Below are 25279 nucleotides of genomic sequence, written 5' to 3' on the forward strand. Positions count from 1 at the left end.
GGGGACAAAAGGAGACAGAGATGGAGTCTACCTCCGCTGATCCGTTTCTTCACCCCTTACCCTGCCTAGACCTGGCGAGCTTCTGCGCTTTGCCGTCTCAGAGGGCCCCACCTCTTCTCTGAGCCACCATGGCTGGCCTGGCCTGTGTACAGGAAGATGTGGGTCCTGAGACCATCTTAGGGGGTGCATCCTTAGCAGAACCTCACTGGCACAGGTCAGCATCAAGGGCAAGGCATCTGTCACTGTTCCACCATTTACGTGCCTTGCATTTTGATCCTATCCCTATTAAGTCACAGATTTTCCAAATTGTAGGTGATCTCGCAGATCACAGCACCTAATGCTCTCATTCACATCTGAGGAGACTAGAGTGCAGAGGAATTAAGAAGCCTGCCCGAGACTAGCAACTAATTGTTCTTAGGGTTGGGCAAGGAACCCCAAGCAGGTAACGTGACCGCTCTGGTTCTGAGCATCTTCATCTGTAAATGGAAATAAAAGTGGTGCTTATTTCACAGGGTTGTAGCTCGAATGAAATAAGACTGTAAAGGAAAAGTGCTGAGAGCAGTATCTGGAATATACAACAGATGTGGGCTATTACGATTGTTGGCTGCTCAGACATCATTATTGCTGTGTCACTTACAGCTTTGAACATATAAGTAATTCCCCCATTCAGTCAGCACCTATTTACTGAGTATCCACCATGTGCCAAGCACTATGCTAGGTGCTGAGGATAGAGTCAGAGCCTGCCCTCAGCTATTTTACAGGTCACTGGTTGCTGGTACAAAGCAGGTCAGGAGAGAGAGCTCCAGGAGAAGAGTGCTGCAGACAGCAGGAAAGTTTTCAAGAGAAGGCATTGGATCTCCTTAAAGAATAAGTCTGCAGCCTGGGGAAGAGGAGGAAGAGAGCCTCACAGGCATTGCAGCCTCAGGGATATCCTGGCAGAGGCATAGAGCTGAGAAGCGAGGGAGGCAGTGGTAAGAAAGGAGGCTGCAGAGGGAGCCTGGGGCCACAATGTGGAAGGTTCTTATAGGTAAATTGCAAGCTTCCGGTCTATCCCTTGGGGTAGTTAGCCCAGTGCTTAATTCAAAAAATGACTTGATGGATTTCTCTTTCTCCCTTAGACACATATGGAGAAAATGGATTCATTCTCAGCTTCTGTTATCACCACTCTACCTTTTTGATTCCCAAATCTGCATTTCCACTTCTCTTTTCTCTACCAGGAGCCCCACATGGCCAGATGGCTTTGTAGTTGAAATGTTTAATATTCCTACACCCCACTATTTCCCATTACGCCCTTACTCTTCCCTTAATCAGGCAGCTAGACCAGAGGATATTCAGTGCCTTAGTCTGTGGAGGAAAAACTTTTGACACTTAAAAGTTCAGGCCTTGGACGGACCCTCAGAACACAGAAAACAACAACAGCAACAAAAGTCCTGATGCATGCACCAGAGCTGGCTTGGAAGAGAAACAGTGATAAAAATCATTAGCAGGAGTGGGAAGCAGCCACATAGCCCAGGGAGATCAGCTCGGTGCTTTTGTGACCACCTAGAGGGGTGGGATAGGGAGGGTGGGAGGGAGACGCAAGAGGGAGGGGCTATGGGGATATATGTGTACATAGAGCTGATTCACTTTGTTATACAGCAGAAACTAACACACCATTGTAAAGCAATTATACTCCAATAAAGATGCTAAAATATAAATAAATAAATAAAGCTCAGGCTGCCATCTCTCCAAAAAAAAATCATTAGCAAGTAGCTCCCTGAGAAAGGAGGCCTGTGCCCTGCCTGCCTCTTCTAACTTGGCCTGGGGTGTGTCGGTGGGAAATGGGGAGGAAAAGCGCAGATGGGTTTGGGCAGGCTGAAAGCAGAGGACACCCGTCCCCTTGTCCTTGGAAGACCCCAGAGGCAGCACAGCTCAGAGTGTATATGGTTGTGTGAGTATCTGAGCAGCTGGCACCAGGGTGGTAGAACGAGTTCCCTTGAGCCTCAGAGGCAGAGAAGAGTCAGGAACAAGAGACAACTCAGCTCTGAGTTGTATAGAAGGGAGACTGAGTACAAGATGGCTGTGTATGAGCCCTCCAGGGCTTATACCCAGCCCTAAGGGAAAGTGGCAGAGTCCTCCTAAATTTCTGTCACCCTGAGGGAACAGGACTCATAGAAAAGTAAATTTACTTTTTTTTTTTTTTTTACACACCTGGGGTTTGGGGGATATCCCCAACACCCACCTAAAAAATTTTAAACTCACTCTGTGTAATTTATTTCAATAAATGCTTCTTGGGCAGCCACTAATTGCAAGGCACCCAAAGGAGTCCAGTGGTGGGGGCAGACACCCAAACATGTGCAGACTCAAAGTACAAGCAACATACTGTGAGTGCACGGAGGAAACACTCCTGCATTCTGGCTGGCGGGAGGGCAAAGCCTTGAGGAAGCGGCTGGCATTGGCCTGGGGCCTAGAGACGGGTAGGAAATTGATAGGGAAACAGCAGTGGTTTCCTACTGTTGAAGAAGTTGGCAGAGCTTAGAGCACAAGGCTGGAGTAAGGGTCCACAGGGGACAAATCCCCATTTAGGGATTTGGCATAATACTAAGCTTTTAACCTAAATTCTCTTCTTTATCCTTACAATAATCCTAAATATAAAAATTATTATCCCATATGGGAGTATTGTCTTCCCACTTCTACTCTAATCCTAATAGTGTCTAAATAACTAGGATTTTTTCCCAAGATGTTCTGTATCATCCAAGGGGTTTTTTTTTTGTCATGTACTTATTGTTTTCTTAATGAAAACAATTTTATTTCTTTTTTTTAACAAAAATAATTTTAAACCAAGCCTCTGAAGTGATCTTGTCTTTAAATTTTCTTCCTGATCTTCATCCAGCTATTATAATTTCATATTTCTTTTCCTCAATACAATTTCACACTAATATTTAATGGTTCAGGGACCAACTGACTCATTCCTACCTGTATGCCTCTCACCATTTGCTTCCTCCTCTAGGATTTCATTCAAGCTGTTTTCTCTTTCCTCCCCTGGAATATCCACCCTGACCTTGGTCACCCTAGCCACACCTGTGCATTAAATCATACCCATTCTTCAAGACCAGGCTAACACGCTGCCTCCTACATGAAGCCTTCAGGAAGTCTTCCCATCAGAATAACTCCTTTTCTCTTTGCTATCCCCGTGAGCATCGCTTCTGTGTCTTTATGTGGTTGTATTTAAGTTCTACATGCGCATATTTTTCTTCCTCTTTCACTAGATTGTGGGCCCATGTCTTATATTACGTGTGTGTCCTCTGCATCCCCGTTGTTCACATTACAGATTTTTAGTCATATAAATAAATATTTTTTTGAATTGAATCAGAGAGAAACAAACCCAAGTTTCTCCATCAGGTGTTCCAGGCCTTCCCTTCCCGTATTCTGTTCCTCCAGCGTATACACTAGATTTTTGTGAGGCCATGATCATTAACGCAATCATTTCCTCTTCCCCTGGTCATTTTCTCCAAAAACGGAGGCGGAAGGAACTAGATGAACATCTGGCAGCCAGAACTGCCCTAGTCCTGCTCCGAGCTCCGAGTCCTCAACAGGCAAACACCAGGGGGTGTGCGTGTGGGGTGAGGGGGAGGCTCTGGACTTCTAACCTTTGGAACCGCCTTCTCTGGGGGGACCCTGATGCTGGGGGCAACTGTGGTTTCAGGGAGCTGAGATCACTGCAACTGGAAGCCTGGAAAATACCCAAAAGTCGGACTTAAATTCCAGAAGATTTTTGAAAGAAAGGAAAAGAAGTGCAGAGGTAGAGAGGACTCATGGTGAGGTCTTGCCGATTTCCTTTTGAAATTGATGGAGAGAGGTTAATGAGCAGGAAACGTCCCTGTGTCAGTTAAGTTATAGTGAGCAAGTCCATGAATTTCTCTTTGAAAGATGTCTGTCCAAATGTGCTTTAAAGTGTTCACCAGGGGAAAAGACAAAGTTCTTTTAGTAAGAAATCGTTGTCCAAAGTAAAACATAAGCAATGGACGAGTTAGATGCCAGAGAAACCAAATACAACCATATGCTGAGCGTATCTTGTGTGCAAAGTCTTAGAAGCTTATATTAAAGTCCTTAAGTAGTTTGGGGCTGAAGGCAAAAGGTTAGCACTTGGGAAAGGTGCTCAAAATGTCTTACTCCACCTTCTAGAATACAAACAATTATACATAAAGAATAGTTTGCAAGAACAAGAGTAATCCAATGTCTTCATTCCTAGAGAGAGATTATGGAAAACAGAATGTGGCCTGTCTTTAATTCTTTATTTATCAGGAACAAAAAAAGCATAGGCATTTTAACTATCCAGACTAACAAAATAAAAGCAAGAATAACAAACAAAAAGCAAGAATATATCATGCAGGGACTTCCTTGGTGGTCCAGTGATTAAGAATTCATCTTGCAATGCAGGGAACGATCCCTTGTCGAGGAATTAAGATCCCACACACCACAACTACTGAGCCCATGAGCCTCAACTAGAGAGCCTGCATGCTGCCAACTACAGAGCCCACGCTGTCTGGAGACCACGTGCCACAACTAGAGAGCATGGGTACCACAACTAATGAGCCTGCACGCTCTAGAGAGGAGCCCGCGCACTGCAACGAAGAGCCCACGCACTGCAATGAAAGATCCCAGGTGCCTCAACTAAGACCCGAAGCAGCCAAAAAATAAATATTAAAAAAAAATAGAATATATCTTACAGTCCAGCCTTCTCATATTGTTGACGAGAAAAAAATGAGTCCCCAAATGATTGAATGACTTACTCAAGACCATCAAAGACAGATTTAAACTCATCAACTCAGAGAAGCCAAAGGGAAATAATGCCAAGATATAAAATGATTTTTATATCAATAGCATGAGGGATGGGAGATCACCCCTGTCCAGTCTCCATGGCTTTGGCTACCCTGCTAAACGGGAAGAGATTTGAATGCCAGCATCTGGTTGTCCATGTGCCCCTAGGCTGGGGAGGTCAGCCAGTGAGTCAGTTTCCAAATCATGCTGGTTTTTAGAAAATGGCCAAGCAGGGAGAGACTAGAAAGAACGGAGGGAGGGACAGAAAGTTGAAGCCTTTTAAAAGCTCTCCACAAAAGGCAAAGAGTTCTCCTTGACCAATTCTGACCCCAACTGACCTCGTGACCTTGTTACCCAAGGTCAGCTTAACACTTTAGAAATGGTCCTGGCTGGCTCTGTAACCTCTGTCACTCACAACTAACAAATATGTCTTTACAGGGGTCACCTCTTGGCCAGAAACTGGCAGATTCTTTCCTTTCAATTCACATATTACCCCCAAAGTCTCTTTGGTTTCTATCAGGAAATTCAGGCTGTCTAATTTGAAACCTTTTTCGCTAACACAGGATGCTGCAGTAATTGTCACTAACACAGAATTCTCTAGAGAGTCTACATTAATACACAGTTTGGAAAGTTGAGTACATTTCATAGCGATACTCAGAGAACAAACATAGTGTATGTCCCTATGTATGTTCATGCTGCTACTCAAGATGGAGAGAGCACTGAAAACTTAAATTTTAGGGGTCCAAATAAATCTTGTCTTTGGAGGAATTGTCAGCAGTCTCTCTGATGCATAGAGATGCTTAGAGAAAAAGAATGGGGGCCTAAGTAAACAATCATCAGTTATTCTCATCACATTATCACATGTTGAAAGATCAAGGACAACTTGTTTAGAGTGAGGGGTCTCCATGTGCAATTAGACAGTTTAAAAGACTGCAGGTACTGTATGCAACACGGTTTCAGTTTTACTCAAGTTTCAATTTTATTCAAGGCAGGAGAGCAATCAAAAGTTATAACTAGTCCCCAGCCTTCAAGTTCCCTATAGTTACTGTAAAGATATTTTATTACTCAAGGGATTTACCATCGCAAGATTCTCTCTGGCTTGTCTTCCAATTCATGTAAGGTGCCTTTCAAATTCAGAAAGGGGCATGAGAACAGGAACATGGCCATCTCTAGAAGCTGGAAAGTGCAAGAAACAAGATTCTTGCTAGAGCCTTCAGAAAGGAAGGCAACCCAGCTGACACCCTGATGTTAGCCCAGGGAGACCTGTGTCACACTTCTGACCCACAGAGCTGTAAGATAATAAATCTGTTGTTTTAAGCCACTGTGTTTGTGGGAATTTGCTACAACAGCCATCCAAAAATAATACATTGACAAAAATCTAAGGATAAAAAACGTTTACTGTTATTTTCAGACACTAAATTGGGGGGGGCGGGTAATTTGTTACGCACCAATAGATAACCAATACAGATGTTGATGCCTCAAAGTGGGCTGCTGACAAAATAAAAAACTTAAAATGTGAGAGAAATTTGGAGCCAGACAATGGGAAGAACCTTTAAGGACTTTAAGGAGAGCATTAGTAAAAGACTAAAGGGCTCTGAAGAGACTGTCTGTTGAAGCCTGGTGGCCTTTGAGAAAGCTGACACTGAGGTCTTACAGGCAAGTTGGGAAATTGTTATTAGAAACTGGAGGAAAGGTGATCCTTGTTATGCAGCGGCAGAAATTTTAGCAATGCTGTTGCCTGCGGTAACAGGAAAGTAATAAATGTATCTAAGGAACTAGGTGCTCTAGCTAAAGAGGTTTCCAGACTAAGGGTTGCAGGTGCCTCTGGTTTCCCTTTGCTACTTCAGGTAAAATGTGAGAGAAGAGAGAAGGCAAAGAAAGGACTGTTCAACAGAAAGATCCCAGGAACTATTGGGTTTGAAAATGCGCAGCCTTTCCAGATGACGGCACATGATACTAAAATTAAGAAAACGAGTTTCCAGAGGAAAATAAAACCCAAGGCATTTGCGGGAACACATGGTATATACAAAGATGAAGTTCGCTGTAGAATCCTTTGTTAAGACCTCATAAAAATTCAGGATGGTGCCTCAGAGAACCTTTCAGTTTAAAAAAAATGGGCTCCTAAGAAACTTAAGGGTGCTGCCCTTTACCAATGGGATGAGACTCTGGGGGGCCTTAGATGGTGGTGAACATATTTTGCATGTGAGAGAGAAAGGAAACCCTGGAGGCCAGAAAGTCAGGCCATGGATAGCCACCTTGCAAGATGAACTCCCAATTAGTCTTGTTTCTGTGTGTTCAAGTCTTTGTGTAGTACCATCTTACAGTATGTCAGGGTTAGTCGACATGCCAAATACAATATGGCAGAAGTAATGGTGTGTGACTTCTTTAGCTGGGTCATTAAAGACGTGGTCGCTTTTGCCTTGTTCTCTTGGATCATTCTGTTGTTAAATCAAAAAGTAAATACGGAGCCTGTGCTCCGCAACGGGAGAGACCACAGCAGTGAGAGGCCCGCGTACCGCAAAAAAAAAAAAAAAGTAAATAAAACTAATAGACATGAGGCAATTGTTATTTGATCAGCAGAAGGGAAAGAGATTGGATGGCACTAGGTACTGGCTGCAAAAGGAGCAAAGGAAAGAAAACAAAAATACATTTTAACTATGTAGCAATTTTTTTCCTGGTACTTAAAAATGTCCTAATAGTAGTAGTAATGATAGCTAACATTTTTATAATAATGATAGCTAATATTTGTTGAGTGTTTATTATGTTCCAGGAATTGTACATACATTCTCTTACTAATCCTTGCAACCCTAAAAGATAAATACTACTACTATCCCTATTTTACTGACCAAGACAGCTCAGGTTCAGAAAGGTTAAGGAACATAACCATGTCACCCGGCAGGTAAGCATACTGCCCCTGATAACCATTTTTCCTGTTTGCAGATACCAAAACTTTTTCTCTGACCAGACCATGATGTCTTGTTGACTTCTTACTCTCTGATAGCTTCCCAGGGTATTTGTTGGCTTTCTTTCTGAACTGGGCTATGGCAGAGACTATATGTTCATTAAAACCCACTTCATTTACTACTGGGAAACCATCTACACTACATCTTCCCACCCACCCCCAGTTAGAAAGATTTGGTCATGGCGTTGAGTTCTGGCCAATGGAAAAATGGGCTGCAATGATGTACCATACTTCCAAAACTGGCCCATAAATACCTCTGCACAGTCCTCTCCTCTCTCTCCTTCTCAGTCTGCTGTCCAGATGTAGAATCCTCAGCAGAGGATTGTGAAGCCCTATCTGATGCTGGGTCCACAGGATGAAAGGATCCTGGGTCCCTGAATGACCACGTGGATCTTCATCCATTAACCAGGAATATTTACACTGGACATAGCTTAGTGTGAAATAAACTTTTATTGTGTTAAACTGTGGAGTTTTACAGCAGCTATTGTTCTTTATTATACATAAAACATGGGCCTACCAAAAAGGCATGCAGAAACAAAACTTGATCAATTCATATCATAAATTGCTCAGCACCTTCCTTATATGAAGCACCTTCCTGTCTGGTAACAGTTGCTACAAATATCTAACAAATTATTTTAGAGTCAAATTCTTATAACCTAAGGTGACTGTTATATGCAACATCAATATCTAGAAGAGATGCATATAAGTATACCCTACAAATCAGTGAGTAACCCTATTTGTTAGGCCAGGTGGATTTGAAGCTTCCTGGTCATTATAGACATGGAATTGTCTGTGCATTGATTCCTGTGCATTGATTCCAATAGTTCACAGGGAGGAAAGCTTGCATCAGATATTTTTCTGCCTCTTTATAAGACAAGACTCCTCATTATATTCATTGAGAACAAAATCTGAGCTCTTTTGGAGTATTAAATGCTTGACTGAACGTGGAGCTCAGTTGCACATTATGTATGCAAATATAATATGGTTAACATTTATTGAGCATTTATTTGCTGTGTGCCAGGCATTCTGCCAAGCTGTTTATATGTATTATCTCATTGAGTCTTTGTAACAACTCTGTGATATAGGTACTAATTATTATCTACCTATCACAAGCAGGGAAACTGTCGTTCAGGGGATTAAACAACTTGCTCAATATCTGAAGGAAAAAAATGTGAAATCAAGTGGTCAGATTCAAGATTAGAGAATTCACTCTTGATAACTACAATGACTATAAAAATGAAAATTTGGAAAGAACTTCACGTATATAGTTAATTTCATTTCAAATCAGGTGAAGTTTAGTAGTTAACATGAACATTTTTTTTTTTTGGCCAGTGTAGTCTAAGACTTGGATTTCTGTTGAACTAAAATGAACAAACAAACACAAAAACAACCATTAGGCAAAAACAATTTAGTGAAAGAGACATAAGTCTAATAAAAGTTTGAATTTTTGTTTTGCTTTTATGAGTGTTCACATAATAACTTAGAAAACCATGGATGGTAGTCTTAAACCTAAGAGTGAGGCAAGAAATATATTTCTATTCTCAGAGCGGTTGGGAGACAAAAAGGTATTTATTTGGTGGTGAAATCAGAGACTGGCATCAAAAGTGGAGAATTCGTTGCTTAATCCTCTCTCAGCAAGTTGGGACCTTACAAACCCATGAAGTTAGACCTGTTTATCACCTTAGAACATAAAGTATAACATTTTGTTTTAATTTCTATGTCTTCTAAAACGTTATCCTGTTTCCTCTCAAAGATTACTCATTCTTTGTCTTTTTTCTCTCTTTGGATTTTCCATTTCCACATCTAATTTATTTATCTCACTTTTTACATTCTTCAACAGACAGACATTTTTCATTAACCTGTTCTTTTAATTTATCTAGAGCAAAGAAAATGCTAAACTGATCGCTGATCGAAGAAAATCAGACTTCTACCCATCATTTCTTTAAGAAATAGGAAAAAGAAAATGTCCAATAAGTTTTTATTCACTGTTTTGTGATGAAAATTTTAAAAAGTACTACAGAATAGCTGGTAAATATTGTATGAGATCAAGTTTGTGAAAACATTTGGTAAACTATAGAAATTATATAAATGGAAGGCATTATTATATGGTATTTGTTTTACTTTTTAGAAAAAAACACTCTTGAAATTTCTTTCATATTACAAAAATTTTAAGTTGAGATAAGTTAGTCAAAACTGAAAATAACTGTTCAAAACACAGTTTTCTCTCTAATTTTTTTAGTCACAATCAGAGAATCTTACAAGCTGATAAAAGTTAGTAAAATTGTTTTTTTCTCTTGAGAAATTTGCAACGCAGAAAGACCCCACTAGTTTTTGGAACGACAGATGAAAAATAACACACACCAAATGTAAACTGGTATAGCCACTATGGAAAACAGTATGGAGTTTCCTTAAAAAACTAAAAATAGAGTTATCATATGACCTAGAAATTCTACTCCTGAGTATATATTTGGAAAAGACAAAAACTCTAATTCAAAAAGATACATGCACCCCACTGTTCATAGCTGCACTATTTACAATAGCCAAGACATGGAAGTAACCTAAATGTCCATTGATAGGTGAATGGATAAAGAAGATGTGGTATATATATAAACAATGGAATATTACTCAGCCATAAAAAAGAATGAACTATTGCCATTTGCAGCAACATGATGGACCTAGAGATTATCATACTAAATGAAATAAACCAGTGAGAGAAAGACAAATATTATATGACATCACTTATTTGTGGAATCTGAAAAAATAATACAAATGAACTTATTTATAAAACAGAAGCAGACTCACAGACATAGAAAACAAACTTACAGTTACCAAAGGGGAAGGGGGGATAAATTAGGAGTATGGGATTAACAGATACACACTACTACATTTAAAATAAACAACAAGGATTTACTGTATAGCACCAGGAACTAATTATATTCAATATCTTATAATAACCTATAATGGAAGAGAATCTGAAAAAGAATATATATGTATATATATGTAACTGAATCACTTTGCTGTACACCTGAAACTAATACAATATTGTAAATCAACTATACTTCAATTAAAAAAAAATCCACCCCAAGTCCCATGATGAAATTTCAGAGCATCTTGGATAAAGAGATAATCCTAAAAACATCCAGAGGGAAAAATCAAGCCATATTCAAAGAATTAGGAATCACAATAATTTAAAGGACTCTTCGACACAAAATAATGCCAGAAGACAGTGACTGTCTTTAAAATTTTGAAGAATGATGATTTTCAGTGGAGAATTCTGTGTCTTGCCACACTGTCAATCAAGCATGAGAGTGAAACAAAAGCATTTTCAGGTATTCAAGGACTCAAATAATACCTCCCAAGCACCCTTTCGTGGAGATCTACTACAGGATATACTTTAGCAAAATAAAGGAATAAGCAAGAAAGAAGACATGGGATCCAGGAAACACAACTCCAACTCTGGAGAATTAGAGAGGAAAGTCCCAGGACAAGAGCTATACAGCAGCTGATAGAGTCATCAGCCCAGACAGGAGGAGGGAGTGGAGGCTCTGATTGGGGGATGGGGAGGGGTACACAGAGCTGCTTGTTCTCATCATGAATCTTTATGTTCATGTGTTACTTTGATAACTTTTAACTTATATCCTGTCTTGGATTATCCTCTCTGCCACTTAAGCACATTCCTCCCCAGCCCAGTCCCCGCAGCACTGTTACAGCACATATCACAGAGCCTTATCAGCATTTGTTTATACGTCTGTCTCCACAGTTATGATGTGAGTTCAATGAGGGTTGGGGCTGTGTCATTTCATCTTGATTTTCTCAGCCTCCAACAGAGTGCCTGAGTATGTGTTTGACCAATTAAACCAAATACTGATTAAGATAGTTGCCTGTAAGAAATTCCTCAAAAAGGGCATTTTATACTGACATGATAGGATTTCAAATCAGAGAAAAAAGTCTATTTCAAACAATTAACATTCTCCTGACATTAATATTAAACTCTCAACAGATGAAATGATTATGTCTACAAAATGCACTAATTCATTCATCGAATAGATACTGTGTCCACTTTATGCCAGAAAATCTTCAGCTTGCTGTAAGCGAGATAAAGTCCTCTAGTGGGAGAGAGAGGAAATAAATACAGCACGAGTAAATATATGCAATAATGCTGTGCTAGGAACAGAGAATGACAGTGGGGGAGAATGGGGTTTTCCCTTAGATGGGGTAGCCAGGGAAGTCCTCCTTTTTCCCCTGTTCTTCCTTCCTCTGCTTCCCTCCACCCTATTAGAAAATGGGGCAGCCTTAGAAAACACACAGTGAGATTTTAATCTGGACTCCCCTGAGCTGAGTCAGATTCTTCAAGTAGAGATGGACAGAAAGAGGGCAGCTCCTCTCTCCTTCCCTCCATTTAAGGTGATAAAACAAAACAACCTTTATGGGACTCAGAAAAGGATTTCTTGCACCCTCAAAGGCTGTGAAGAGGCCACTGCGAAATCTTTTAAAAATTTAACACTCCACTAGTACAAAAGCTTTGAACTGAAAGCAGGTAGCCAGGGTACCACTCCACATTAGCTGCTGCCATTCAGTGATAAATGGGATTTGACTGGTATAAATGGGAATATGATTGCTTAGCGGACATCAAGCCTAAGTGAAACTTTAGGAGTCAAGCTTTAAAATTAAAATCTCTTCTAATTCCTGAAACATTCATAATTAAGGGGGATCAATTTTTGTCAGTGCTTGTAGTAAGTCATACCTACCACTCCCAAAATATATAATCATACATATTCATTTTGGAAAATGAAAACATATCAGACTTTTCAGTCTTCGTTCACAGTATGTTATCACTAAAAATGCTACAAGAGGGCTTCCCTGGTGGCGCAGTGGTTGGGAGTCCGCCTGCCGATGCAGGGGACACGGGTTCGTGCCCCGGTCTGGGAAGATCCCACATGCCGCGGAGCGGCTGGGCCCGTGAGCCATGGCTGCTGAGCCTGCGCGTCGGAGCCTGTGCTCCACAACGGGAGAGGCCCCAACAGTGAGAGGCCCACATACCGCAAAAAAAAAAAATGCTACAAGAGAAAGTTGCTCTACATGACTAAGTTAATCTTTATTGGTAGACTATTTTAAAAATAATAAATATAAAGCAACTGCTAACCTGTTAAGTCATCAGTCATAGTTATTTTAATAAGAAGTTTGAACTTGCAGAATATAAATTTTCTGAAAAATGCTAGCCAAAGCAAACAAATTATAATCTTTTTGTATGGTTATATATGTTCCTGCATTTATCTACCTTTTCTTCTCTAACTCTTATAGACAAGAGGTCTAGAAAACACCTTGCAAGGATTCAAAAATGTTTAAAAATCTTATACTAACTTTAAAGATTCTACGTCTACAATTACAATTATGAAAACTATTCTCCCCAGTCACCTTCACATAGCACCTATCCCTTGCCAATGATAGCCATACAATCTGCAAACTAGAGAAATATATCTGCACCTTTGTTAGCTGAAAGAATGTGTGCTTAGTGTCAAGGGTCTACAGGTTTATGAGCTCCTAGATAGAGCTGGTGAACGATTTAGATACAACCACACAGCAGACAGTAAACAGAAATTACTAAATACCACTAGTACTATTCTTTATGGTAGATAGGAGAAGGAGTAACAGCAAACCAATATAGAGTGATGGGCTTGAAATTTCCCATTGATACAAAATGCGTTTTCAATGTGACATTAAATACTTACCAATTGATAGAGGTCTTTGAGGGGGTGCTCAAGAAAATTTTGGGTTCATAAAGTGTAACTCATTAAATGATGGGCTAGAAGTTGCCACTAGATCTCTCTCTTTATGTGGGTCATCAACATTTCCCCTGGCAGGGAGTAGACAGAGCTGGGTGTTTCTCGAAGCTTGAGGCTTGAAACACTGGCCAGGTGAGGTAGGGTGGGGTGGACACGATTCAGAAGCTTTTCATTGTGAACTCCATTCCTTTCCCTACTTCCACATCAGCCCCACCACGAACATACCAGCCGCTGACTAGAGACTATCAGCACCATTCCACTTATCAGGAGACAAAGTGAAAAGCAGTTTATTCCTCCCTTGGAAAATTTGGGGACCCCCTGGTCCACTGTGTGCAAAGCACTTTGCTAGGTGCTATGTAAAGGTGTTGAGGCATGGTGCACTATTTGAGGACAGTCATAAAAGATTTATGAATGTACTAAATAAAAGCTTAGCATGAGTGTGTCTAGAAATGGAGTGCTGAAGTCCCTTTAGACCCCTGGCGTGCCTCTAATGAAGCATGAAGGTGTTGGGGCCAATATCTTAGTACACAGTGTTCCTTCCCACCAGCACCACTTTTCTCGTTTTCTCATCCACCAAACAGAGCATGAGTAAGAACACGCACCTCTTTAGTGGTTTAGGAGACCTGCAGCAGGCCTGGCTGGAAGATGTGGAATTTCTAAATCCCACAATTATGCTGTGAATTTATTCCCCAACTTTTACTTCTTTGGTCTAAACCTTTTTTTCACCTCTTCCTTTACAGATCTCACTTCACAGATCTTCACTACACTTCCCTTCAGCATCCTCAAACTTTTCATTTTCTGATTGTTTTTCTTTCTTCCCCTGAAGTTGTATCAGGCAGAGCTGGACATAGAACTCTTACATGAAGATAAGCTCCTTGCTGAAGAGGAGGGAATGATTAACTTTCAGGTGCCAGAAGTTATACTAGGCATCCCACTGCCATGTGTTCATGCACGTGCGTACTTTGCTTGTTATTTCTTAGACGCGTTGCAGTAAAACCCCTGAAATAAAAGTTCAGTTGACATTAAATCTTGTCTACTATAGATTTTTGAATATGATCAAAGACAAATATGAATCCAATGATAAAGCCACTCTTGGTATGGCTAAGGAAACAGACACACACAAAGCAATAAAGCATGGATGAGACAAGCCCATCTTTGAATTTTGCATTGTCACTGACTTGTTGTGAGACCCTGAGTAAGTTTTTTAATCTCTCCAAGCCAAGTTTTTTAACCTCTGTAGAACCGATTAGCTATTGCTATGGCTGATATTACTTTGGCCTCCAAACATTTACCCTCTTGGTTATTCACTGCCTGCCTTCTAGGTCTTGACTCTTAAAATGTGGAATTCAAAGATGATTATAATATGCTAGACCTAGTAGAACCAAAGTGACATATAATGAGACTAAACCTTCCTTGTCCTGGACAGTATGCATCTACGAACACAACACAGGTTTGCATTAGCACGACTGCAAACACACACATCGTCGTCTCAGTTGTGATCAATATCTGCAGGTCATTTTCTCACAAACTGCACATAAGTCAGTTTTCCCATGAGCAGCCCTGACTCCTGTCCATCAGGTGCAATTAAATTAACCAAAAAGTACCAGTTTATGTTTATCTCAGTTAAATTCCATGCTATTTGATAAACAAGGGAGATGTTTCTCGCCTATTACACAGTCCAGCTGTACCAGTTGTCTAAGGTTTACTGGTCCAAGTAAAGCAGAAAAAAAAAGGTGGTCTCAGGTAGACTGCGATAGGTGAAGGGAGTTCGCCAGCAAGAACCAGTGAGTTGTGTTATTTCAGAGCTTAAGAAATATGGACAGAAATCTTGGCTAGTAAAAAGGACCTTGTTAGATCTGTGTGTAGTTCTAACCATCAACCTCCAGCTATTACTCCTCTCTCCCTTCTACTTTTCACAGGACACTCAGAGCTCTAAGAACAAGGACTCTGAGTCAAGTAGACTTGGAGGAGAATCATGCTTTTGTCATGTATCTGCTGTGTGAAGCCCACTAAGCTACTTAGCCTCTCTGAGCCTCTGCTCATCTGTAAAATGAGGACAGTAATATTATACCTAGCCTATCTGGTTGTGAGGATTGAGTGAGATAAAATTGCTACAGCGCCTGGCACAGGGCACACAGAAGACAGTGCGCCACAGGCCACTTGTCCAAAGGGCAGCTTTTTGGGAAATTATGGCCCCCTGGACAAAGTTCAAGCTCCTTAGCATGGCATGAGGCCTCTTTTGACGTGGTCCTGCCTCTTTTCCCTCCACTCTCCAATGTGGCCTGTACTCCAGCTGTACTGACCTAGAGCTACAAGTCAGTATCCTGAATATACCTTGATCTTTTGTACTTCAGTGCCATATTCATACCGTTCTATCTGGAAGGCTCGCCCCAACCCAGTCCAACTAGAAAACTTCCACTCACCCTCAAGATTCACTGCAGATATCAGCTCCACAGTCAAGCATGTATTAGGAGACAGTTCTTCATGGTTCTCTTGCATTTCTGCACATCTTGAAAGAGAGACACAAGCTACACTTTGTGCTGGACTATCTCTTCAAGGATGTTTGTATAGCAAATAGCCATGGAAGACAGAGATAGTGTCTCCCTCTGGAGCAAAGGACAGGCATGCCTACTACCCATTATAAAAGGTTTGGGTTCCTAAAGCTTAGGGCTCCTCTCCTGTAATACAACCCACTGGGCAGGTGACATCTGGTCCTCTTTGTGCTGCTCTGTGGAATTTGAGGCTTAGGGAACTGATGCAAAATTGCTGGTATTCTGGCTACTGTTATTGCTATGTGTAATGTACTGCTCTTCATCTCTGACACAGGAGTTTTGTGTCTTCCACCAGCATCCACGAAATGGTGGCAGGATAATTTGTTAGCTTGCAAGCAGGGTAAGACCTGAGACCCTTCATACTTCTTGGTAGCATGCTCCCTCCCTTCCCATTTCATTCCTCTGTAGGAGTGTAAATTGCTCCTTAAATTCCATTCTCAAATTATCATGAACACTGCAGACTTATCACAAAATTCAGTATCTGCGTCATTTTCTGATAACTGTATCTGCAATATCTATCACTGTCTATAACACACTGGATGCTCAGTACTTTGCTGAGTGAATGAATGTGGCTAGCTCTCAGCAGTTCCTCAGGACTCTTCCCATTGTTGGTGTGTATCCAAGGGGTTGCCCAGTGCTCGTGGCCTCAGTTCTAAATGTCCTGTGTTCGCTTCTGCTACAAACACTTGATCCCCTCCTTCTTCCTGCCCTGGAATGGCCCATTCAGTTCTGGTGGCTGATGAGTTACTTCTGGCTCCCCTTTCCCGACTCTCTTCAGTTTCCTTGTAAATTGTGTACGAGTAACAAATCCTCACTTGAAGAGTCCCCCAGGACCTCTCTTCTGAATTTCCACCTTTCAGAACAACTACCAGGACTGGAAAAAAATTCTATCATGCAACATATTAGTTATGCATCGTGTTACATGCAAATTAAGATAAATGTGTCCACTGCATTTTTTAACCAAGCCAATAGTAATAAATGTAGAATATATATGATCTATATATTCTTAGCAAACATGGGCTTCTGCTTTGTTGTTATCATCACTGCCTTTACTATACATTTACAACCTGCTTTTAAAAAACTGTGGTTAAAAAAAAGAGAACACACAATGTGAATTTACTCGACAGTTTTAAGTGTGCAATACAGTATTAACTATATGCACATTATTGTACAACAGATTTCTAGAACTTTTTCACATTGTGTAACAAACTCCATAATCATGGAACCTCAACTCCCCATTTTCTCCTCCCTCCAGCCCCTGGCAACCACCATTCTATTTTCTGTTTCTATGAATTTGATTACCTTAGATACCTCATATTAGTGGAATCATGCATTAGTTATCTTTTAGCAATTGACTTAACTTCACTTAGCATAACTCCCTCCAGGTTTATCCATGTTCTGGAATATGACAGGACTTCATTCTTTTTTTAGGGCTGAATAATATTTCATCATACGTGTTGTGATATATATATATTATTTTCCTTTATCCATTCATCCATTGATGAACATTTAGATTGCTTCCACATCTTGGCTATATGAATAATGTTGCAATGAACATGGGTGTGCAAATATCTCTTCAAGATCCTATTTTCAATTATTTTAGATGTATACCCAGAGTGGGATTGCTGGATCGTATTGTAGTTCTGTTTTAATTTTTTGAGGAACCGCCACACTGTTTTCCATAGCAGCCACACCATTTTTCAGTCCCATGAAGAGTTACCACCACTTTTAAAATAATCCATTTCAGAATGTTTCTGATGGCAAATATTAAGCTCATCAGTGAGTGATTTCTTTTCTTGTTTTAATTAATTAACTATTTTATTTATTTTTGGCTGCATCAGGTCTTTGTTGCTGCGTGCAGGCTTTCTCTAGTTGCGGTGAGCAGGGGCTACTCTTTGTTGCGGTGTGCGGGCTTCTCATTGCGGTGGTTTCTCTTGTTGCGGAGCACAGGCTCTAGGTGCGTGGACTTCAGTAGTTGTGGCACACGGGCCTAGCTGCTCCACAGCATGTGGGATCTTCCTGGACCAGGGCTCAAACCCATGTCCCCTACATTGGCAGGTGGATTCTTAACCACTGAGCCCACCACCAGGGAAGTTCCTAGTGAGTGATTTCTTAGATCACATGAAGATCATAGCATGTGATCCTCATCCAGGGCCTGGCCACCTAACCAACATAGTAGGAGCTCAACTCCAGAAAAATAAAATTGAACAACTTAGACTTTTGCTGCGTTTTCTCATTCTCTATGCTTCATAAGCATATACAAATGGTCCTATGATTCCATAGAACCAGATAATGTTTAGAGGCCAGAGGGCTGTAAGATCATTTTGTACAGCTCCATAATTTGGTGGGAGAAGTTATGTCATTTTTCCCTCCGAAGGCTAGGGGTCTTGAATTTATTTAGAGAAAACTGATTCCTTTTTTTTTTCTTTTTTTAACCTACCATCATCAGATTTCAGTTCTCTTTTAACTATATAGGCTCTACCCTTTTTGGCTTGAACATAATTGTCCTTGTTTTAGAATATAGAATAGCCCTAAGCAAAATAGGGCTTAGGTAGTTATATCAATGAGATTTTTTTCCTTCAAGGGGGTAACTTTGGGAGGTTAAACACCTAGGCTTTTCTTACCTCTTTCAGGACCAGCTTAGGAACTATTCCAGTAAGTCATTATTGTCACCATCAGTGTAATCACCAAACAAATTAATCAGATTTGACTCTTAAAAACCTGAGTATTGCAAAATTAAACCCACTCTAAAAGGACACAGATTTGGCACTAGTGGGAATATTTACTCACAAAATAATAATAGCAATTATTTATAGAGCTATGCACCAGGTACTTTCCATGCATTCTATCACAGTGCCCCATTGGTATTATACCTATTCCCATTAAACAGATGAGGTTTGAGAGCATAACTAACTTGTCTACATAAGACTGAAAGTGGAACTCTAGTCTGTCAGACACTCAAAACTATGCTCTTGGGCTTCCCTGGTGGCGCAGTGGTTGAGAATCGGCCTGCCAATGCAGGGGACACGGGTTCGAGCCCTGGTCCGGGAAGATCCCTCGTGCCGCGGAGCAACTAGGCCTGTGAGCCACAACTACTGAGCCTGCGCGTCTGGAGCTTGTGCTCTGCAACAAGAGAGGCCGCGACACTGAGAGGCCTGCGTACCGCGATGAAGAGTGGCCCCCGCTTGCCGCAACTAGAGAAAGCCCTCACACAGAAACAAAGACCCAACACAGCAAAAATAAATAAATAAAAGAGACTTAAAAGATACAAGTTTAAAAAAAAACAAAAACAAAAAAAACTATGCTCTTAGCCATTGCAGTGTTACTTACTATACGCAAGGCACTGCAGTGGAATCTGTGGGGCATTGGAGAACTAGGTAACAAGTCCTTAGGTAGCTTATGCAGCCTACTACATGACATAAGACAAGTATTATACATGAAAGAAAGTGTAACTGTCCAAGAAGACATGTACTGTGTTATTTAAAGAAGTATGCTATAAATTCTGAAGCCGACAGGAATAGGAGGAAGGGAGGGAGGGATGGAGGGGGAGAGGAAGAGAGGAAGGATGGAAAGAAGGAAGGAAGGAGAAAGAAGGAAAAAAGGAAAGAAAAAAGAAGTTTAAATTTAAAGACATAAAGGATTATACAGTAGAAAGGGCAACAAATCAGAAGCCATGGATTCTGGTTTCTAGTTACTACTTACTAATAAGTGACCTAGGGTATACTGTAAATTTTATATAATATGGTATAACTACATCATCAGGGGAAATTTATTGCTGCCCAACATGGGACAGTAAATATATCAGAAAAGTTTAATCTCATCACACTATATATATGTATCATATATATCATATATATTATTTTCACATTAGATGCAATGCTATGTTCTTCCCCAATACAAGTCAAGGTCCAAAGCCATCTTAAAAGAATCAAAGGCTCCTATGATTAATTAAAATGTTAAAGGCAAAGTGGCAGTTTAAAAGAAGTTCTTCCCTTGCTTTTTAGCTTATCTCTCCCCTCCCCCAGCCTTTATTCTTCTGATTTACTCAAAAAGGAGAGCATAAAAGCATCTTATTAGCAATTCTTATCCAGGAAATATAAGCACTTAGGATCAATTGAAAGGGAACTGGGAGAAGGGGGAGTTAAGAGGGAGAAGACTGTCATACAATAAAAAAAATCTAGTTTAGTAGGCACACAGTTAAGAATATCACTTTGTGTATATCTGATTTATCAGATGTTTAAAACATCCCTGCAAATGTTTTATTACCTCTAAACATTTCCCCTTTCCATGAACCTTTACTCTGCTGCTTAGAAATACTTGAAATTCATCTTAATTATAAGTCAGCTTTTGGAAGCAATAGAGCCCAGGGTATTACATGCAGTTAAGTTGAAATTGTTAAGTAGACTGATCTCTATTATAGTAAGCTTCCGGGGGAAGGTTACTCCCAGCAGATGTACTAAAACTGTTGATTCCTCCTCCTTTTTTTTTTTTTTTCCTCATAAGGAGGATTTTTGGAACATGCTAAAGGCAGCGAGTGTGTTGATGTCCTAGTGACAAAAGCTAGATTTCTGTCAGCTGCTTTCATTAAGGTTAGCTTTTAGCCTGTGCCCTCATCATGGCCGTAGATTTAGTTTTGGGTTAGGAAACGCTAATCCACATGTAAATGCTCTCCATGATCCACGCATGTTTAGCAGTCTGATTACATTTTTAATGTACCTTTTAACTCCTCTTGTTATCCTTAATTAATTTTAAGAGATGTGAACAAATTCACATTTGTGTCTTTCCTAGTCAGTTTAACTTCTAACCAGGTAGCATCAACGCCTAGTCCCCTAGACCCAGCTCGGAGAATCTAGAAATCTCATCTGGCCTCAACTCTCAGCACAGGGCCTTTTATGTGCACAGCTCTCACGAATTAAAGAACTTTAGGTTGAGAAAGAGATAACAAAACGTCTCCCCAAACGGTAATTGTTCATTTCAGGGCACTCTTCAGAGATGTTTTTATTTAAGCCAGGGCTGCATCTCACGGGGGCAGGGAGGACAGAAACCGTCTCCAAATGTCGGGGCTTATCTCCCGGAGATGCCTCCAGTGTAGCTGACAAATCTCCGAAGTGGGAAATAGTTTTCCCTCCACAGGGCCTCGGCGTGTGAGCGAAGGAGGGGGATGGGCAGGGGCCATCAGGGGAGAAGTCTCCGGCCTTTTCACGTCTCTCAACACCATCCCTCCCTCACCCCGCCTCCTCCGTCCCCGAATCCTAAACAAGCCCGGGGGTGGAGGGGAGTGGTCTGGGGCGGGTGGGGGGGGGGAAGAGGGGCCCGGGGGCAGGCCAGGCCGGGCCAGGAGGCTCGGCCTTTGTGGCTCTGTCCTCGACGGCGGGGGGGGCGGGGCGGGGAGCCAGAGGGGGTGGGGAAGCGGGCCGGAGACCCTCAGCCGGGGCTTGACCCCCAGGTGCATTGTCCGGCGGGCCCGCCCCCTCCCCCCGGGGCCGCGACCCGGCCGCCACTGGGCCCCCTCCCAGCGTCTCCCTCCGCGGCCGCGCCGACCTCGCGGTCCCCAGACCAGAAGCCAGATGTAGAAAGTAGTCCCGAGGCCGGCAGCGGCGGCGCTGTCCACTCCACCGCCCCCGCCCTCTCCAGCCGCCGCCTCACTCCGCCCCCGGGCCGGACGCTCGCGCCCCCCGCCTCCTGCGAGCGGGTGTCCGTGCGCCGGCCTTGCCGCGTCCGAAGAGACCAGCCGCCGGCCGCGCCGTGCCGCGCCACGCCGGTGCCCGAGCGGGAAGCCCAGGCTGCGCGCGTCCAGCCGCTGCGCGGAGAGCGCCCGGAGGAGGGAGTCGGCAGGCGGACAGCGGCTGCGGGGCGGCCGGGGAGCATGCCCACCCAACCCTGCTGAATGGCGCCTTCCCTGCGACCCCTCGCCCGGCCGCGGCCGCCAGGGATGCTGCTCGGCGCGCTCCTGCTCCTGCCGGTCCTCGGCCCCGTTCCAGGTGGGCGCGCTTTCTTCTGTGCCGGTGGGGCGTGAGAGAGCGCGCGTGGGCAGGGGAAGGAGGCAACCGGGTGTGTGTGTGTGTTGGGGGGGGCGGCGGGTCCTTCGCGGGGGCGCTGACCCCCAGTCTCTGCCCCCTCCCAGCAGCTAGTCGGGAGCTGCCGCTGGAGCGCGAGGTACCGGCGGGCTCTGCGGGGGCGCGGGTGGCGGTGGGCGCCTCTCGCAGCGCCCGCCCCTCCCCGCTGCGCTCCCCTGGCCGCGCGCTGCGGGCCGGCGCCCGCCGTCCACTCTCGCCCCTTTCTCCTCGCGCCATTGTCCGCGCTCCGGCCGCGTACTCGCCTTCGGGGCCAGCCTGGGCTCCGCGCAGCCCGCCCTCCAGCCGGGGCCGCCGCGGCCGCACGTGGCTTTATTTATATTGTTTCCTTAGTGGCAGCCTCGCGGCGCAGGGAGCGCCGCGTTTCCGCGCGGCTTCCCCTGTTTGCAGTGGGGGCTTCCCCACGTTTTAGGGCGGGGGAGAGAATAGGTGAACTCGGCGCCCAGGTCAGACCCCTAAGTGCCCCCACTTTCCCGGATCCGGATCGAACGAGGAGGAGACGGGAGGGGTGGAATTGGAAAGAGAAGAGGAGTGGAAGTTTTGTGGCCCATTTGTGCCCCGGAGGGGAGGGAGAAGAGTCCCGAAGCTGAGAAAGAAGGTATCTAAGTAGGGTTTATTTCTAACAGCTAGGGATTTGGGGGCAGGGCCTGAGATATGTGCAAATCTGAAGATCCCTCCAAACTCCAGGCTAGCCTTGAGCAAACTTGGATGAACTAATTTTTCTCTTTTTGACGTGTTGCTTTATTCTTAAAGAGTTAAAAATTGTAAAGTGGATGCGGGGTGCGGGGTGCGCGGGGAGAAGAGGTGTTAAGAATTGGTTGTTTTATTTGTTTACAAGTTACAAACCCCAAACTTTCGTGGGTTTTTTGTTTTGTTTGTTTGTTTCCTGGAGGAGTTAATTTTCTATTAGCAAGAGAAAAGGATCAAAGTCAGATGTGACTCGGAAACACAATGGGCGCCTTCCGGAGTGGTCCTCGCTGCGCGGGGCTATTAGGGTCGCTCGTGTCGCCCTGGGCATCCATTAGGAGAAGTCGGCAGCCAGGGCGTGGGAGCGTGACTAGTGTGTGAGGTTTGGAGGACCTGCCTTGATGAGAAACAGAGATCAGTCCCGGGGATCGGTACTCATGAATTCAAGACAATCAGAAGGAAGATGAAATGCCCTCCGCCCCTAAACCCCTCATACTCTACTCGGCCCCAATCAATATGCAAGACTTAAGCTAACCTTTGCGCTAAATGCAGGAGGTGACAGGGTATTAGTTGGTCATCGGATGCTTTTTCCTGACGGGAACCCGGGACGATGTGTATGCCTAGCATAAAGCCTTTACTCTGCTCTGATAAAAGTGTGTATTGGTTGATTAAGCAATCTCCCATCCCTGTTAGACAGTAAGGACCAATTAGTCACACATTTTTTTCCAACAGTTGGTAGTTCTAAAAAAAATGAAATAGAAGTTTCCTAATCCGATCACCCACTGAGTACAAGCAGCAAGAGTTAGCAACTTTTCAAAGTCAAATGTTTGTCTTTTAAATACCTACCATACTCTGCAGAAATTAAGTAAATGGGTCTCTTTCAAGGAGCAGAGACGAGAGTCCTTGCTATAAAAGGGCAGATATAAAAGTGCAAACTTGTCATCTGTCACAAAAGATAAACGCACTTCCCAAAGGAGTAGGTACCAGGGGTTTCAAAAACTCTTCAAGGGACAAGGAAATAAACTTGCTTGTTCACAGAGTCTGAATTTTGCTAATGATTTCTTGTAAAATTAGACTTTTACGACTTACTCTGTTCAAGATCTTTTTGACAAGCTTGTAAAAGTAAGCAAACAGCTTGTGCTCAAGAGTTTTCCTGATGATTTTGAAACTCTAGCAAGGTACTTGAGGACAGAATTCTTAAAAGGGGTAAAAGTTATTGAAATCTTCCCTATGCTTTTTAGTATAAGATGTTGTAAAAAGATTTCTCTGATTTGTTGAGAAGGTTAGCTGAAACTTAGATTGGTTTATTAAGGTGTTTGTACGTTAATTTATGGTTTGTTAAACTTTGTCTCATTACACTCTGAATATGTGTTTTACAATTGTGTGTTAAGAAATGATTTTACACTTACAATTCTGGGTATGCCTTTCCCCCCTTTTCCTTGTAGGAGTATGGTGCTTTAGCGAACTGTTTTTTATCAAAGAGCCACAGGATATAACTGTCACAAGAAAGGACCCAGTCGTTTTAGATTGCCAGGCTCATGGAGAAGTTCCTATTAAGGTCACTTGGTTGAAAAATGGAGCAAAAGTGTCTGAAAATAAGCGGATCCAGGTTCTGTCCAATGGCTCTTTATACATCAGTGAGGTGGAAGGCAAGCGAGGAGAGCAGTCTGATGAAGGATTTTATCAGTGCTTGGCCATGAACAAACATGGAGCCATTCTTAGTCAAAAAGCTCATCTGACCTTATCAAGTAAGTGTTTAAGTTCTTGGTTGTTTGACGTTTTTCACTGCTACATTTTGATTACTTCTCAATTCATTAGCATGCTAACCTGAAAAATCACACAAACATTAAGAATTTTCCTGGAGACAGTAGTTGATGCTAACTAAGGCATGCAGAAAAATCTGAGGAAAAAAATATCTAAATTCGAATGAGTGATTTAGAACAGAAGTCCCATTAGGTTTAGAACACCAAAACCTGTAGAGGTGGCTTTGTATAAATTTGTTTCAAACTGTGAAAAAAGTTGGATGAAAAGTTTGACCAACACAACAAAAGTTGTTCTAAAATCTCATTTTTGTAAATTAATAATTAAATTTTGAAAATCACAAGCAACTTTTTCTGCTTTGTAGATGGCCCTTAAGTGCTAAATCTTTCGTATAGCCCAAGCTTCCATTTCTCTGACTGCTTTAAGATCACCCATGTTGCTTTTTAATTGAAAGAGAGGGCATTGGTCAGTAACTCTCAAGCCTTTGAAGTATTCCTAGGCTTTTCCTGCTGGGAGAGAAAGAGATTAAGGCCATTTCCATATTATGCCTAATGGACTTAAACCAGATCTGCCCACTTTTTTCCAGTTGTCATAAAGTTTGCTGTCTAATGATTTCCTTTGTATTAACAACCCAGTCAGATCAACCATTTGTCCAAGTGA

The 25279-nt window shown here is 42.5% G+C and overlaps 1 protein-coding gene across 1 annotated transcript in view; it reads left to right on the plus strand.

Annotated features, from left to right (window-relative positions):
* Positions 1–21984: 21984 nt before the first annotated feature.
* The window catches only part of PRTG (protogenin), a 127836-nt gene continuing 124541 nt past the window's right edge, over positions 21985–25279 (plus strand). Inside the window, exons 1-2 of the mRNA XM_060002982.1 lie at positions 21985–22078; positions 24304–24606. Of these exons, the coding sequence (XP_059858965.1) occupies positions 21985–22078; positions 24304–24606 (397 nt within the window). The remainder of the gene's footprint in view (positions 22079–24303; positions 24607–25279) is intronic.

This window comes from Delphinus delphis, chromosome 2, assembly GCF_949987515.2.
Source record: "Delphinus delphis chromosome 2, mDelDel1.2, whole genome shotgun sequence".
Lineage (NCBI taxonomy): Eukaryota > Metazoa > Chordata > Mammalia > Artiodactyla > Delphinidae > Delphinus > Delphinus delphis.